A 15,723-nucleotide genomic window follows, 5' to 3' on the forward strand; every position below is an offset into this window, starting at 1 on the left:
AGCAGATCGCAGATCGCGCTCGACACGAGCAACATTTCAAACACGAACCAGAAATTTTGAGTTGAATGACTATGTTAAAACAATGAATAGCTTCGAAGGACCTAAAATTAGTGCCTTTCGCAGTTTTCATGCCTTTTTAAATTTATTGCGAATCGAGGATCATCAAAACTGCCAAAGGCACTAACTTTTAGAGCCTTTAGGGCTACATCGCATGCTTCAAGAAAGGCACTAAACTCAAAACTTTTTGAGCACCTCTACATAAGTACTATGTAGCACCTTCCTTTTTTCAGTGTAAAATTGGTTGCCTAGTGGCGAGCGTCCTCCCGCGCAGCGCGGTTGGCTTGCCATGCGGGGACGGAACGTGCAAGCCCACTTGTAAACCTGGGCTTCCTAATCTCTTTATGTAATCGGTCATCTTACTTGAAATGCAACGTGACTGGTCTTCACTGAATCTGGATCTATGATACTTTTATCACAAAAGTTTGCGATTACTCAATTTTCTGATTCCTCTGATTTATCGCTTTTATAGACATGATAACTTTTTATCGCAAAAGAACATGCAATGAAAAGTATAAGGGCAAGTTATCACAAAAATAATACGATAACTTTTGTTGTTGTGTATAACGGGAGCTAGTATTTATGTTTATCACAAAAACTTGCGATAAAAAGTTATCACATTATTTTTGTGATTACTTTCCCATGTCCAGAAAAGCGATAAATAGAAGGAATCGTAAAAAACGAGTTATGGCAGAAATGAGGGTTAATTTATCACAAATCCAGATTCAGTGTTTAAGACCAGATTTGATGTTGATTCATTGCGAAAGTACAACCCGTGGCCTTCTTCCAAGAACGCCAAATATTGGCGTCTTGAACGCTAACAAGCGTTGAAGGGGCCTATTCATACTTTGTGTCTGGGAGGATACGCGGGAGCTGATGGGTTGCCTACGCACTTGGCGTTCAGGCTCGGAGGGAGATGGGAGAGCGGTCGCGGTAGGCAACCTGCCGCCTCCCGCCATGGGAGACACAACCTTATGAAGTGCCATTCCACATAGATTTTTGGCAGCTTTACCTTGGATGTCATCTTTAATTGTCACTTTAGAGACTCGACCTCATTCGAGACCTGTCCCATAGTTCAACCCATGGTCAACTGTCCCAAGAAAGTGCTTCATTTAAATTGTAAAGTCTCTTGACAAACTATGGTAAGTCATACCGTAACGACCAACACGTGTATCTAGGCATAGGGTGCTCACATGGAATGTGGACGGAGCCATTTCCGGTGCCCATTTTCACCTAGCTGAAGCAGTTTGCGAGTAGCCATAAATAGATGCATCGTATTGAATAAAAATAAAATGGCGCCATTAAAACACACTGTAGGTAGATGTCACAAAACAAAGTTAAGAACAGCAGGTGCGAATAATTACTACCTTTTCGAAAAGAAAACGTGCTGTTCGGACTCTGTATTGTTTGCTCAAGTGTCACAATCGCAGATGGCGCACCGCACTTGAACGCAGTCGGGCCGGCCAACCTGAAAACACTTACTTGTTACGTAACGAAGGCCCAGTAGGTTTGCAAAACAGAGTAAATAAAAGGGGACCTCGCGGACGGACGCCACAGTCGCATCTCGTATCGCAAGATGAACTCCTCCGCCGCCGTACTCTTTGTGTGCCTCTGCCTGGCCGCTCAGGCCCTGGCCTTCGAGATCAGCCTCGGCTCCTGCCGGAAGGAGAGCGGCGCGGTCACGCCCTTCCTGCCCACAAGAGTGAGTAGTACACCCCAAAATTCTCACTAGACTTTTGCCACAAAAAAAAGGCTTTACGTTTTGGCAGTTTACAATGTCCGTTTGAAGAACTTTTTCCACTCTTGCTGTTGGCAAGAAGGTAAAGCTCGAGGTAAAGCTTGTGTTTGAGTTAACCCCCTAGTTGTCAGAGGAGAGATTCGTCAATTGTATACTCTTATTTCAAAGAAGGTGTACAAGGTGTATCCAACAATGGTGTATGCTACAGAATACAGAGCGACTTGTCTCTCTTTCTGGCGTTCACCTTTGACGTACTCTCGTTTTACACCTTTGTATACGAAGTTTGCATGACATAGGCCGTCTCCAATGCCTGCCTCCTTCACCCTGTACAATTTGTACCACAAAGATGTATGAAAGATAACCTTTTCTGCTGCTTGAAGAACACAGCAAGGGAAGAAGGCATATGCACATGCAAACTTCGCATACAAAGCTGGTGACGGAATAATAATTGTGCACGCCCGAAAGGCGACTCTGTTTTCTGTAGCATATCCCGTTGTTGTCTTACCTTTTTAATTATGACATTTGGGGTGACGCTAGCGTCACAGCTGAATAGCAGCTGCGTAAGCGAAAAGTGCTCACCAATTTTGATGCAACCACCCTTTGGTTTTGCTTTCACCAGTATGTCGGCAAGTGGTACGAGATCGAGCGCTTCGCCCAGATCTGGGAGCTCGCGGGCAAGTGCGCCACCGCTGACTACGAGTTGGACCAAGACGTGAGCGGCAGGGTGACCGTCAAGAACACTATGCAGACCATGTAAGTCTCGCACCGGATGGGAAAAGCTAAGTGTCAACAGGTTCGATTTTCATCTCTGTATTCTTGTCCAGCTTCGGCGGCGAAGTAAGCCAGAGTGGCTACGCCGACCTCACTAGCCAGGACAAAGGAGAGCTCAACGTAGTCTTCAATGTTCCTAGTAAGCACTAAAAGAGATTTCAGATTAGAGTACCCTGATAAGGTGTAAGTCAGTTGGTAAAAACATGCCTTTCTTGTGTTTTGCAAAATTAGTCTTTGGCAAGCGTGAAGCCCCCTACTGGGTGCTCGCCACCGACTACGACAACTACTCCCTCGTTTACTCATGCACGGATCTTTTGGGCTTCCTAAAGATTGGTAAGTTATTAAGAAGTAAAATATGGCAGCCGTGGTGGCTGCGACGAATTTCAACGGCCAGCTGCCGAGATATTGTGTCACTCATAATTTGCTCTGCCCACAGAATCTGTCTGGGTCCTCGGCCGTGCCCCCACCTTGACCGATGCGGCCCAAAAGGAAGTAGATGCCGCCATCGAGCTCAACAAAATCAACAAACGCGCTCTCAAGCCCACCAAACAAGACTGTTAAATCAACGCTGCGCATACTAAATATTTTAACGACAAATCTACCTCGCTATTTTATTTTGAACAAATAACAAAATGCACAGACTTTTCTTTTCTCTCGCTCAAACCCTTTGTCCCTCAACGTCCGACCTCACCCTCGACCTTCCCCCTGGTGCTCGGCGGAATGCGACGAGGGCAGGTATGGCGCGTACGGCTCCGCCTCGGGCCGATCCCACGGCTGGATGTCGGCCCGCGCCAGCAGCACGTAGACCGTGTTGGTCACGAGCAGCACTCCAAACACGATCCAGAAGGTGAGGCGCCACTCCGCCATCGTCTCCTGAACAGCACGAAAACATAGCAGGGGTACCATCACGGTGATGACAATGTTTGATTATTTATTTATTTTGGGGGGAAAATGGAAACGGGCAAAGCGATCCGGCTCGTGGCCGAGGCAGTGTAGTACTCACGTGGGGCGTGAGCATGCCGATGAGCAGCGGGGACACGATCCCGGACACGGCGCCCACCCCGTTGACGAGGGCCATGACGGTGCCGGCGTGCCGGCGCGACAGGTCCAGGGCGTTGATCCGCATGCCGCAGTAGGCGCCGCCCATGCCGCCCAGCCCCGCCGTCAGCAGCGCCACCACGGCCACCCAGTCACAGCCCGCGAACGAGGCCGCGATGATGCCCACGGCGCACGTCAGCGACGCTGCCAATGTTATTGATGTTGCGTTTTGTAAAATTTCAAAGAAATGGAAAACAGATGTTCTATCGACCTTCAAGGCGGTTACTCAGCTCACCTATGGTCGTGAACAGGCGGCGCACGCTGAGCACGGACAGGGTGCCCCGCAAGATAAGCCAGTCGGCCACGGCGCCGAACACCATGGACGTGCCCCACATGGTCAGGTACGGCAGCGACGACAGCGCGCCGTTCTGAGCAACAAGAAAAACATGATGGCGTGGGGAGGGGGTGACCCCACTAAACAAATCAGTGTTACCCCCTTCCCCCCCCCGCCAAAAAAAAAACAGGGAAAATCAGAATTTCTGTCGAAAACTCGATAAAAAGCAATTAAAATTATCAGATAAACTCAGAAAAACAAATCAAAGAAAATCAAGAAAAAACGGAGAAAATCGGTGGGCGCTTGCAGGCGGGCCCGTCGGCTGCTGTGACACCCCGAGGCACAACCTTTTTTCGAGACTTCACATGACTATGACTGACCTGTGCGATGTCGAAGCGGAGCACGCTGCGCATGTACTTGGGCAGGTCCGTGAGCAGCGTGAAGAAGCCCCAGTCGTGCCCCACCTGGATGACCACCAGCCCCCACACGGGCCGGGACGTCAGGATGCCCCGCCACGGAGTCCGCGGCCGCGCTGCAGATTCGCCGCCCACCTGTAGCGCAAATATTAGGCCTCTCAATCCCATCCGCACGCTAAAAATGACTGCTCGGTTCTTGGTTTCCAAGCAGTCAGTTTTAGCGTGCGCATAACGTAAGAGGTGGAACACAATATTATTTGTGTGCGAAGGAGTAAGCTCGTTTCTTTGACTGTTGGGAGCAATCAGTGCGTCCGTTATTTTCCGTTACGAAACTGCCGAGCACAGCCAAAGCAAGCTCTCATAGCGCCTGGTAGGTAGGCAAAACCGTGCGTGCCGTGCATACGTGTACTGCAGAGTGGCCTACCCCGAGTTTCACAGGCGCCGACCTGGACAGTACGCACCGCAAAGATAGCCCATGTTTCATTGCTGCATTAGACAATGGACAGCCACGTCTAACCTTGCTTTCTAGCTACGCTTTGGTTCGTTTTAATTTGCCTGCTCACAACAAACGTTGCTTACTCCTCCAACCACCAATACAGTCTTAACATCCAATCCATTCCGTTTGCCCTCGATTCTCTAGTATCTCAGAAAGTCACAATCTGCGCATGCGCATATAATTTGTGCGGGCGAAAGCACTACCACAACGAAATTAAAATTAAAACATAATAAACCTTTTTCTCTGTCTTTAAAATTTTGCTTTCCCTAACTGAAAACAAAAACAGGCCCGCCCTTCCGCCAAACGAAGTTGCCAGCGCCGCGCCACTTCGCTCCGCAGGCAACTCCGTTCGGCAGGGGCCGAGCTTACTTGGCCTGTCGGCGACCATAAGCCACGACCGCGACCACAAACATCAGCCAACCAAAAGCCCCTGCCAACTGAAGGGTAGGCCACCCGCCCAGACAGCGTGGCCGTATTTTGCCTACCTCACAGGCGCTTTACCAACTCTGAGAATCTGTCCTCCAACCATGTCAATAAATAAATCCAAAACACGGGTAAATTGATAATGAAAATAATAAAAGAAATGCTGCTTAGCCTGCGGCAGTTTTACATTCACAAAGTGACTCAGTTGCACAAGAGAGAAATAAAAGCCAACCTGCTTGATTTGGTGCGCCAAGAAATCCCGCTCCTCCTGCGAGATGAAGGGGTGCTCGGAGGGTGACGAGTAGCAGAGCAAGAGCCACAGCACGTACCACGCCATGCCCAGGGCGCCGAAGATGTAGAAGGTGGCGGGCCAGTCCAGGTAGTGCAGCGCCAGCCCGCCCCCCGCCGTGCCCAGCACGCTGCCCAGCTGCGCACCTGTGGGTAGGGACCTTACAGGCTGTCACTTTTGGCATGAAAGATGTCAACAAATTATTCCCCAAAACGTCGAAAATGTCTACAATTAGGGGGAAATTATGTTGTTGAGGCATTTTTTTTTCGATGGGATTTTAAAAATTGCGTACTGAACGGGGTACTGAAGAATGAATATCAACTGCTCAACACTTGTGTGCCGCAAGTGTGTAACTGCAAGTTAAATACTTGCAAGTGTACAACTGTATGTTGAATACTTGCACGTGTTCAATCAAGTGTAACCCGAAGGGGCTGCATGATGTGTATTGCCAGCGCAGAGGGTGAGAAAGTATAAAAGTATCTTGGGACTCTTGCCCAACCGGGCCGGACGGCGTGGGCAGCCAAGCACGACGCCGTAATGAATGATAGGGCGCTCTACGTACGTTCACTACTACGCAGCAGTGCACCAGAACCAGGCGGTACGACGCGCGCCGAGCCGTGCACTTTGTGCTGATACTGTACCGCAAGCAGGTGCACAGGCGGGGTGCCTCCTCGCCCGGGGCTGGAAGGATCGCGATCCGAGATCGCTTAGTGATCGGGGACGCGCAGGCCTGCGGCATATGCGCTCCGAAATGACCCACTGACTGAGATAAATCAAGTAGAAAATAAAGAAAGACGGGGTGGGCCTACCAGCGTAGACGAAGGCTCCCAGGCGGCTGCGCTCGCACGGCGGGATCCATTCAGACAGCAGAGCGCTTATCGCCGGGAAGGTGACGCCCTGCAACAGGAGGGTGCGGATTAGAGCAATATGCACAGCGTGCCAGCGCACGGCGCACGGCGCACGGGGCAAGGCTCCAGGGGGTACTTCACTATACAAATTCTACCGTACACCGATTTTTCTGTTGTTTTTTTTTTTTTTCATTTTTTCATTTTTTTCTCTTTTTCAAAAGGTGTACACTGATTTACTTTTATTTTTATTTTTTTGTGAAGGGCCAATTGGGCAGGCTCGCCGCCGGGCTCGCCCGCACCGCTCACCTACTTCGCCCAGCCCCATGATGATCCGGATGGCGATGAGGTAGCCGGAGCCGAGGCGCGCGGCCACGGGCGACAGCAGGGTGGTCACGCTGGTGACGAGCAGCCCGTAGCCCAGGGCGTGCTTGCCGCCGAAGCGGTCGGCGAACACGCCGCCCGGCAGGTGCGAGACGACGTAGCCGTAGTAGAACGAGCTGAGGATCACGCCCTGCAGCGTCGGTGACCACGCGAACTCGCCGTCCTGGAGCAGTGGGAAGGGCAGAGGGTCAGAGAGTGCGGACCACGCGTGCGGCTATTATTGGTCGCGGGCCCTGGAGGGGTTGGAGGGGGCACTGTACCAATCACCAGGACGAGTTGTTCTCGATATGCTTACGGTTTCGGAGGCCGGGTCACCGCCGGAGGTCTGGTTGCCGCCGGGAGGGTCGCATCGATCCGGGTCCACGACCACCATCGCGCCGGCGTCACCACCGTCGCCGCCGCCGGGCGTGTCGTGGGACACCATCTGCACGATGGCCACCGACAGGCACACGCGCATCGTATACATGTTCATGACGGCCAGGAGCAACATCACGGACAGCACATACCGCTGCTGCACCCATGACGGCACGAACGCTGAACAAAACATCTCTATCAGCGGCGTCGACAAGAAATTGATAAAACTCTCAGGGGAAGAGACGAAATGTAAAGCATTGGCGTGGATTCGAGGCCCTCCCTTTTCGTCGGGTTACTACACCGAATGCGGGCGTGCGGTCAGGCTTGGCTACCGCTCCTTACCACGGCACCTTGCGGCCCCCTGCGAGCATGCAACCAGTCTGCACGCCTGCATCGGGTAGAGTAGAACCGCATAACCAGAATGAAAGGATGGATTAGGGTCCATCCAGAAAGTACGCCCGTCATTCGCCGTGACGAGCTAGCCGAGCTCAGCAGACGCAAGCTCTCATAGCGCCTGATGGGTAGGCAACATCTGCAGTGGCAGTGCATGCGTGCACTGCGGGATGGCCTACCCTGAGACCTGCAGGCAGGCGTCGAGCAGGAGTCGCCCAAAAGATCGAAAGGCGACTGGGTGGCTATAATGGATGGACCGTGTGTCAGAGCTACGACACAGCAGTGTTGCGGGTTTGCCTACCGCGGAGGCCAAGGCGCCTCAGAATTGGACCGTGTAAGCAGTCGTCGTTATAACCCTCGTTGAAGTTGAAGTGAAGGCGAACCCGCAAACTGCTAACTAAGCGGCAGGCCGCAGCCCCGTCACACGGCATGTACCGATACAGCCTTCATAAATCAAACAACACAAGTAGCAGAGTCGCCACCACTGCCAGGTGGTAGAGCCACTCGGCCGAGGAGTATATCTAATGTCTGGGGCCCTCTTATGAGCGCTGGCATTATCGGCGGCTGCGTCTGGCCATACTCCGCGGCCGAGCATGACATCGCGATAGTAGCCAGACGGTGGACCTGGTCCGCGGCCAGGAAGGTGCATCGGGCGTGCTAGTGAGGTCAGTACAGGCTCGGCGGACGCCCAAGCAAATGCGCCGCGGTGCTTGACTTGTCTAACCGTGAGGTCACATGGGGGAGGGGGAAACAACACATCAGGCCATCGCATTGTCTGGCGGATGGGGTACGAGGTCGGGAAGGGCAGGGGAACTTTACGTACTCAGAATGGGTTGCCGAGGCATGGCCGGTAGAGTAGTCGAGCGTGCCGAGAGGCTGAAGACTTCACGTCTGCATGCCGGCGACTGATGTGCCAAAGTGTTACTAAGACGCGCCGCTGGCGCCGGGGCCGGGGGACACCCGTCTAAATGGAGCGCTCGGGGACGCTGCGCGCACGAGAGAGAAAGAGTATCGGCCAAGCAGACGCCAACCTCTCAGCACTGAAACACCTACCCCCACCTTCAGGCCGCCCTAACGGTGCGCCGGGCTTGGCAGTGACTTTCGTGCCGAGAGCTTGGCACTCCTGTGGATAGGCAACCCAGTCTTATCCTTTGCCTCCCCTCACGCGATGTCCGACGAGTCATAGGAGACGAATGCGCTTATCTGCCAAAACCAGCGGATTAGCTTGTTCCCGACTAGCTGAGGACAAGCCAGATAAATGCTCAGGTCCTCTTGCATCAAATGGCATTCATAAAAGTCAGCTATCTGGGCCGGGCTATGTCACACAAGCACACACAGGACCGTATGCCTCCTCTTGGCGGTAGACAGTACAGGACAATCATATGGTAAACAGTATGTCTATACAAAACATATAATAGAGAACGGTTTCCATATACTCTCTTACGTTTATTTCACTCCATATATTTTCTTTTACATTGCGGTGCTGGTGCTATTCAAGCATGGCATTTTAGTCTCATCATTTTAAGTTCTTTATCTCTTTTATTGTATGATATACTCTGTGTCACATGAACTAAAAACATAACATCAAATGATTTTGTTTGTTTTTCTAAAAGACATAAATGCTTGTTGGCCATAATAGGCCACATTTCTTTATATTAATTTGATAGAATATCAAACAGATAACTAAATACAAATAACATTGCTAAGTACATCACATGACACTTTTAACAGAGTAATTTGTATAACATGTATTGACTTAAACATTTTCTACAAATTGAAATATCTTTTTAATTACACATTTTCACACAAACTATCATTCAATAATCAATCATTCTTGGTGTTATGGCAAAAACTAGGAAAAAAGGTTCATTCTCATGTAAAAAAAACAAAACAAAAAAAACAAAAAAAAAAAACAGGGAAAGCACTCTAACAGTAGAGTAAAAATTTGGTCTGGACATGCTAAATTAATAGTAGCACCATGGACATTTGTTCGCTGCTATGGATTTAATCCTGATCACTTTGACGCCTCTACTAAAAATTAATCAAAACAATATGAAACTGATAAAAGTATCATTTAGATCGAATAGTTGGTTCAAATCCCCCAGTATACAAATAATTCATGACAATGTTGGTAATAAAGGCTTCTACACTTTGAGTGTGTGATAGGAAGCCAGAAAGGTAACAGTTCAAATAGTCTAGGTTTAATCTATCAATCTTGCCATGAGGTCATACAACTAGATTACAATCATGACTCGCATTTTTGTATATTGTAATTACGGTAAAATGACGAATCAAATAATAAAAACTAACATACCACTTGGAGGGTTGTATAATATCACACAGAAATTGCTTATAGCTCCCTCTTGAACAAGCATACCATTATGTGTCGGTCAAATGCTTTACTTAAAAGTACTAACAGTTGTGATTCAAATTGTTTAAATCCCATCTGTCAGACCAATAAATTCTCTAGACTTAACATAGTATTTGCAATGTAGTGACAAAGGCTGCTTACATTAATCAGGTAGGAAATAGAAACAGAACCATGTAGAATCTTTTCACTGTTACCTCAAAAATGTTCACATTTCTGTAAGTCTATTATTGTTCCCTTGTCACAGACAAGGTTGACATGACTGTACCTGATGCCATAGATCAAACAAAAATGAGGAATGACAGACAATTTGAGATTTTGGTACAGATCTGGCCCAGGTAAGGAGAACTTAAGAGAATAGCAATTTTCAGGCTGTCATCACATCTGGTTTAGATTTGAAGCAGACATTCCACATGTCTTTGTTTCTGGTCATTTCAAATCAGTGCATAGTGCCAATTGCACTTGGAAGCCACAAAAGTTCTGCCTAGGTATTTAAGTTCTTGAACAATATTCACAATGGTATCCAGTGACTCAAAATTAACAAAACATACCACTCACAGGTGTGCAAGAAAATGCTCTCCTCCAACAGGAGAGTTAGGAATGTGGGGGTGATGGCTTATGATAGGAGCAGCATCGCCCCTTTCCTTTTGCTAGGCAATTCTTGCACTGCATACTCTCCATTCTACAGGTTGATCTCCATAATGAATCATAACATGACGACGATAGCTGTCTTTGGATACAAAAGCCTTGCCACACACCTCACAGACGTAAGGTTTCTGCTCACTGTGAATGAGTAGATGGCATTTCAACTTGTCCTTTCGTGCAAAAGCTTTACTGCACATCTCACATTTGAAAGGCTTTTCCCCAGTATGTATCATAAGGTGCTTTGTAAGGTCTGATTTCCAAACAAACCCTTTGCCACATAGCTGGCACTTGTAAGGTTTCTCGGCAATGTGAATCATTAGATGTTTTGTAAGATCAGACTTTGTTATAAACCCTTTGCTGCAGAGGTCACATCTAAAGGGCTTTTCACCAGAATGGACAATAAGATGTCTTTGAAAGTCCGACTTGGATACAAAACCCTTACTACAAACCTCACATGCAAAAGGCTTATGTTCACTATGAGTGAGAACATGGTACTTGAGTTTGTCCTTGCGAGCAAACTTTTTTGGGCAGAGATCACATTTAAATGGTTTCTCACCCGTATGTACCATGAGGTGCTTGGTGAGGTCCGACTTCCAGACGAATCCTTTCCCGCAGAGGTGACACTTGAATGGCTTCTCCCCGACATGGATCATCTGGTGTTTGGACAGGTCCGACTTGGAGATGAATCCCTTGGTGCAGAGGTCACATTTGAACGGCTTCTCCCCTGTGTGGATCATAGTGTGCTTGTTGAGGTCTGACTTCCACGCAAAACCTTTGGAGCACCACTGGCATTTGAATGGCTTCTCACCAGAGTGCATCATTTGGTGTTTTGTGAAGTCTGACTTCCATACAAAGCCCTTACTGCATGATGAACAATTGAATGGCTTGTCATCATGGCCCAAACGGTGGCTCCCGACCAAATCTCTGGAAACAAAAATTATTCATTATTTCAAGTTACCTTCCTGGATAGATCACCAATGAAGATGCGGAAGACAGAACCAGAAACCAAAGACATAAAGAGGTAGTGTAATTTTGAAAAAGATGAAGGGCAGACAAAATGGAAGAAACAATTCCAGAACCAATAGATACCAGAAGATATGTTAAAATTGTGTAGTTTTACGGCCACACCACTAAAGAAGAACAAAAATATTCTCAATGAGTTAAATTGAGCAAAGGGAAAGTTATAAAAATTGTATAAATCTGGTAAATCACACATACTTACTCTGAGACATGATAAAATGTCTACATATCACAGAAAATAACTATGTACAAGCAGCTTTCAATATGTCTGTGTCTTTAATTGTAACAAGATATACTGTGCTTCAACAGTAAAAGAGAAATTAAAAGGCATTTGGGTTTTGAAGAATTAATAGTCTGACAAAGTCTGATCATAAAGGCTTCTTTCAGATATTGAAAAAAAAAACAAAAAAAAAAACAAAAAAAAAAAACAAAAAAAAAAACTTTGAATAAAAAAATTTAAATGACACAGGATTATTGAAAACCTTAACACTAACAGCGCGCAAAAGAAGACAAAGAGTAAAATCCTGCCATTCTGACGAAATAAAGACTGATTTTTAGAATTCAATTTAAGTCAGAGGGGCAATAAACAGGAAATCACACTTTGTTCATCTGGCGCACCAGTGCTGAAAAATAAGCCATGAGTTTCCATTTCCTCTAACTTATAATTAAAACCATCAGAATTTGGCTTTGACTTGCAGGACATTGATTGAAAAAAAAAATTATATCCATGTTTAAACACAAATTGTTCAAAATTGAGATCTATTTCGAAAGGAATCCCTTCATATACCCAGGCTGACGGCTTATTCAACAGCACCAGCGGTCTACGCGGGCTGGGCTGGTCTGGGCTGGGCATGATACCTCCTGCCGCAGGTCTCGCACTCGGCGGTCTGCGACTGCGAGGGTGTCCTCTGGCTCTGGCTCGGGCAGGGGTTGGGCGGGTGGAACTGGCTGCCCTGGGTGTTGGTCACCCTCTCCTCCGAGCTGCGCCCGTTCTCCTGCGCCTGGCTCGAGCTGGAGCCCGAGGTGCCGGAGCCGCCCGCGCTCCCGGAGCCCGTGGACCCGGAGCTTCCCCCGCTGGAGCCCCCGGTGGTGGCCGACGCGCCCGCGGCCGCGTTGGCGATCGCGGCGTACTGTTCGTGCGCGGCCACGTGCTGCGACATGAGGTGGCCGTGCGGGAAGCGCTGGCCGCACATCATGCACAGGTAGGGCTGGTGCTCGTTCAGGTGGGTCATCATGTGCGTCACGTTATCGCGGTGCGTCGCCGAGCTCTTGCCGCACATCCAGCACGAGTGCTGCATGAAGCCGGCATCCCCCGCCGCCCCGTGGGCCCCCGGCACGGGCACCGGGACATGGCTGTGCGCGGGGGGGATGGGCGGCGCGCACGAGTGTGGGGCCGTCGTCATGACCCTGTCAGGCCCGCTTCTCCACGCGCGCTCCACGATCGTCCTGGAGAGGAAAAAGAGTGAGGAACGTTACAGTGGGGAGTCCCAGAGAGAGAGAGAGAGATGAATCATTTCATTTAAATATAGCAAAAGAGAAAGAAAAAAGGTTTGATACTTTTTTTGGCAGACTATACAATTATCTAAAGACCATGTAAAAGTGTGTAAATTAATAAGGCATTCTGGTAAAGCAGAAAAGAAGAAGAATGAGGGGCACAAAAAAACAGATATCACTATGCTAAAGCATGGTGACTTCCGTTCTCTTGATTCCCTCATTCTTAAACATTTCAGCTTTACCAAAATGCTATAATCTACACAATTTAGCAAACTGCATTTTGAATATCTTTGAGAAAAGTTAACTCACTTAAGTTTGTAACTGCCTGGTGAAGATGTTGGTTGCTGAACATAAGAACTTATGTTCCGTCGGAAATTTAGTCCACTTGGTATGAGCTGTCATCGACAAAAATTGTACCTTAACAGCCACGTTTCTCAATTCATTGAAGGAACAAAGTGAAGCACTGGCACCTGAAAAACAAAATAAATTTAAAGTTATCATTCAAATTACAGATGACAAAAGAAATTAAAAAAAAAAAATCGCCAGAAGTAAATTTAACATCTTAAAATGTCTCGCTGCAATGAATGACACATTGAATAACTTGGATCATTCTACACTGACTAATTAAGTCAAAAATAACTTTTCCAACTCACAAATAAAGAATTAACATTGCATGAAATCTTAAATCCTACAGAAAACTTAACCTATCTCGAAACGCAATACGGGAATATAATCAAGCTCACGGTCGAGTGAGGTCTCAACACACAATGGATACCGCCAGACTGGCTGTCGCTACCCCACGCATCTCCTATGCAAAAGCCCACCCATAACCTAACTTACTGAAACAAATATCAATAATCAAGCCGAGCAAACCATAATAAACGTTGAACGAAATACTGTCAGTCGTTACACGTTTGTAGCAGTACCAGAAAAGAGCAGATAAATTGACCATGAAACCCAAATAACCAGAAAAGAACAAGCGACACGTATGCTTGAGGCGATAGCAGACAACCTTCATTCAAAGAAAACCAAACTTGTGACAAAGAAACGGAATTGTTTGAAAACCACTACAAGGGACGCAAGGACTACTATTTACACAATTCGGTCACATGAAAACAAAACAAACAAATGCACTACAAACACAATGGATATGTTTTTTTTTAGATCTAGCTTGACACTGATCGTGTGTACACAACGCTCGGGCAAACTGAACTGGGTTGGCGCTTGACGAACACTGGACCGCGAGACGAAACCTATTCAGCATTCGACGAGTGTCGGAGTCGGAGACGTCTCGAAAAAGTCTTCAAAGCTCAAATATAAATGCAGAAGTGCAAACACTAATGGGAGGTGAGTGGAACTGATTCAATCTCAGCGTAAACGGGCGCCCAAAGTTGGTTAGGTTCTTGAAAACAATGCCGTCTTGTCGATTATGCGCGATCGGAGAAGGCTACACTGAAGGAGAAGGGTGCTCTTTTGAACCGAAAAATGTTTGATAATACCCACCAACGGTGTATATATTAGCGTTTTCTTGGAACTTTGGCACCTGTAGGCTTCCTTCAAAGTAGGGTTATGTTTACATCTGTTTGTAGTCACAGTAGAGCGGCCTCGCACTCAAACGGCTCCTGAACGGTAGAGAAACAATTATTAACACTTGTACATTCCACGTTCAAGAACATTGCGTTTCGTTTACCAGGACATAAACACAAGGTGTCCTCTGAGTATAAACAACGGCGGCACTCTACCTTCACAGCCCAACAGCTGGGTCGACGGGCAATACAGCCAGGCGTACTAACAATCAGAACTCAGGTCGGTTACGTTGGTCGTCACATTCATGCTTAATTATTGCAAAAGTTAAATCTTGATGACCTAATCTTTCATCTCATCCCCACACTATCGATTGGGATACGCAGGCGCGAGCCAGTCGAGGCCCCGGAGGTACAACTAGAGGGGAGGGAATGGTGGGGAGGGGAGGGGGAAAGTTGAGTTGGGAGGGCTTGGCAGGGCGGGGCCGCCCAGGGCAGGGAGCCAGCACCGCGGGGCGGGGCGAGGCGGGGCGGGACGGCGTGGGGCGGGGCGGCGCAGGGCGGGTTTGGACCCGGGTCGGAGCTCGGAGCGCAAGGGTTGACATGGGGTGACCACAAAATTTCCCGGTGGGTTCGCGTGAGAACAGACATAGTAACGCTAAAGGGCCCTTCACGCTGTGCCGACTGGTTTAAAACACCGATGGTCGATTCCCTTGCAACTTTTTGCTGGAGCATTTGTCCTCTGATATTTGGGCTTTGGCGACCCAGGAGGGATATTTTGTTCGGGTGGTAACACTGGCCTGTGGGGCGGGGTTGCGTATGGCGAACGAGGCGGCCACTATGGCGGCGGAAGTGGGCGTTAGGTGAGGGTGATGATGGGGTGGGGTGAGGCGGGGTGGTGTGGGGCGGGGCGAGGCTGGCGCGGAGCGGCGCAGCTGGGTAGCCCTCCTCACAGCATCACGCACTACTTATCAGCATCGCACTGGCGAATAGGGTGTATTGAAAACAGGGTTTTCTTCCGCGCGGATTCGGCGGGGTGCGGAAAAGTGGACATTTGAGTCGTAGAACACAATGCAAAAAATCGCAACTCGATCGGACAATATTTACTATCCCCGCAACGCAATTACAATTTCGG

The 15,723-nt window shown here is 48.4% G+C and overlaps 4 protein-coding genes across 8 annotated transcripts in view; 2 read left to right on the forward strand and 2 right to left on the reverse strand.

Moving 5' to 3' along the window:
• LOC113213025 (apolipoprotein D) overlaps positions 1-3,208 on the forward strand; it is a 5,032-nt gene extending 1,824 nt beyond the window's left edge. Inside the window, exons 3-7 of the mRNA XM_026431934.2 lie at positions 1,590-1,759; positions 2,415-2,548; positions 2,620-2,705; positions 2,798-2,899; positions 3,003-3,208. Of these exons, the coding sequence (XP_026287719.2) occupies positions 1,590-1,759; positions 2,415-2,548; positions 2,620-2,705; positions 2,798-2,899; positions 3,003-3,127 (617 nt within the window). The 3' untranslated portion in view covers positions 3,128-3,208. The remainder of the gene's footprint in view (positions 1-1,589; positions 1,760-2,414; positions 2,549-2,619; positions 2,706-2,797; positions 2,900-3,002) is intronic.
• Positions 3,164-8,555, reverse strand: LOC113213024 (putative inorganic phosphate cotransporter). Its single transcript, XM_026431933.2, has 9 exons — positions 8,362-8,555; positions 7,087-7,325; positions 6,721-6,954; positions 6,372-6,459; positions 5,506-5,708; positions 4,319-4,489; positions 3,900-4,032; positions 3,570-3,808; positions 3,164-3,439 (listed from the first exon to the last, which is right to left on the reverse strand). The coding sequence occupies exons 1-9, from the start codon at positions 8,381-8,383 to the stop codon at positions 3,254-3,256; spliced, it is 1,515 nt and encodes a 504-aa protein (XP_026287718.1). The 5' UTR covers positions 8,384-8,555; the 3' UTR covers positions 3,164-3,253.
• Positions 8,556-8,963: 408 nt separating this feature from the next.
• On the reverse strand, positions 8,964-15,040 carry LOC113213034 (zinc finger protein OZF). 5 transcript variants are annotated; one of them, XM_026431952.2, is made up of 6 exons: positions 14,808-15,038; positions 14,569-14,687; positions 13,375-13,535; positions 12,430-13,017; positions 11,360-11,475; positions 8,964-11,275 (listed from the first exon to the last, which is right to left on the reverse strand). In XM_026431952.2, the coding sequence occupies exons 4-6, from the start codon at positions 12,972-12,974 to the stop codon at positions 10,557-10,559; spliced, it is 1,380 nt and encodes a 459-aa protein (XP_026287737.1). In that variant the 5' UTR covers positions 12,975-13,017; positions 13,375-13,535; positions 14,569-14,687; positions 14,808-15,038; the 3' UTR covers positions 8,964-10,556. The 5 variants fall into 5 exon arrangements, with proteins under 5 accessions (XP_026287737.1, XP_052122464.1, XP_026287734.1 ...); XM_052266504.1 differs by having other exon boundaries at positions 8,964-11,475; positions 14,756-15,040; XM_026431949.2 differs by having other exon boundaries at positions 8,964-11,475; positions 14,808-15,039.
• LOC113213029 (uncharacterized) overlaps positions 14,264-15,723 on the forward strand; it is a 22,607-nt gene continuing 21,147 nt past the window's right edge. Inside the window, exon 1 of the mRNA XM_026431938.2 lies at positions 14,264-14,412. Within this exon, the coding sequence (XP_026287723.2) occupies positions 14,406-14,412 (7 nt within the window). The 5' untranslated portion in view covers positions 14,264-14,405. The remainder of the gene's footprint in view (positions 14,413-15,723) is intronic.

Source organism: Frankliniella occidentalis, unplaced genomic scaffold (assembly GCF_000697945.3).
Source record: "Frankliniella occidentalis isolate FOCC.00 unplaced genomic scaffold, Focc_3.1 Scaffold39, whole genome shotgun sequence".
In the NCBI taxonomy this organism is placed as follows: Eukaryota; Metazoa; Arthropoda; class Insecta; order Thysanoptera; family Thripidae; genus Frankliniella; species Frankliniella occidentalis.

What these genes read in the sequence shown, in the direction of transcription:
- LOC113213024 (XM_026431933.2), bottom strand. Translation starts at nt 8,383, where the DNA reads ATGCCTCGGCAACCCATTCTGA. An exon ending in TCATCATGGGGCTGGGCGAA is followed by an intron (nt 6,460 to 6,720) that starts GTAGGTGAGCGG and finishes CTCCTGTTGCAG; the next exon opens with GGCGTCACCTTCCCGGCGAT. An exon ending in TCCGCTTCGACATCGCACAG is followed by an intron (nt 4,033 to 4,318) that starts GTCAGTCATAGT and finishes CTTGTTGCTCAG; the next exon opens with AACGGCGCGCTGTCGTCGCT.
- LOC113213034 (XM_052266504.1), bottom strand. Translation starts at nt 12,974, where the DNA reads ATGACGACGGCCCCACACTCGTGCGCGCCGCCCATCCCCCCCGCGCAC. An exon ending in TGCGAGACCTGCGGCAGGAG is followed by an intron (nt 11,476 to 12,429) that starts GTATCATGCCCA and finishes TTTTGTTTCCAG; the next exon opens with AGATTTGGTCGGGAGCCACC.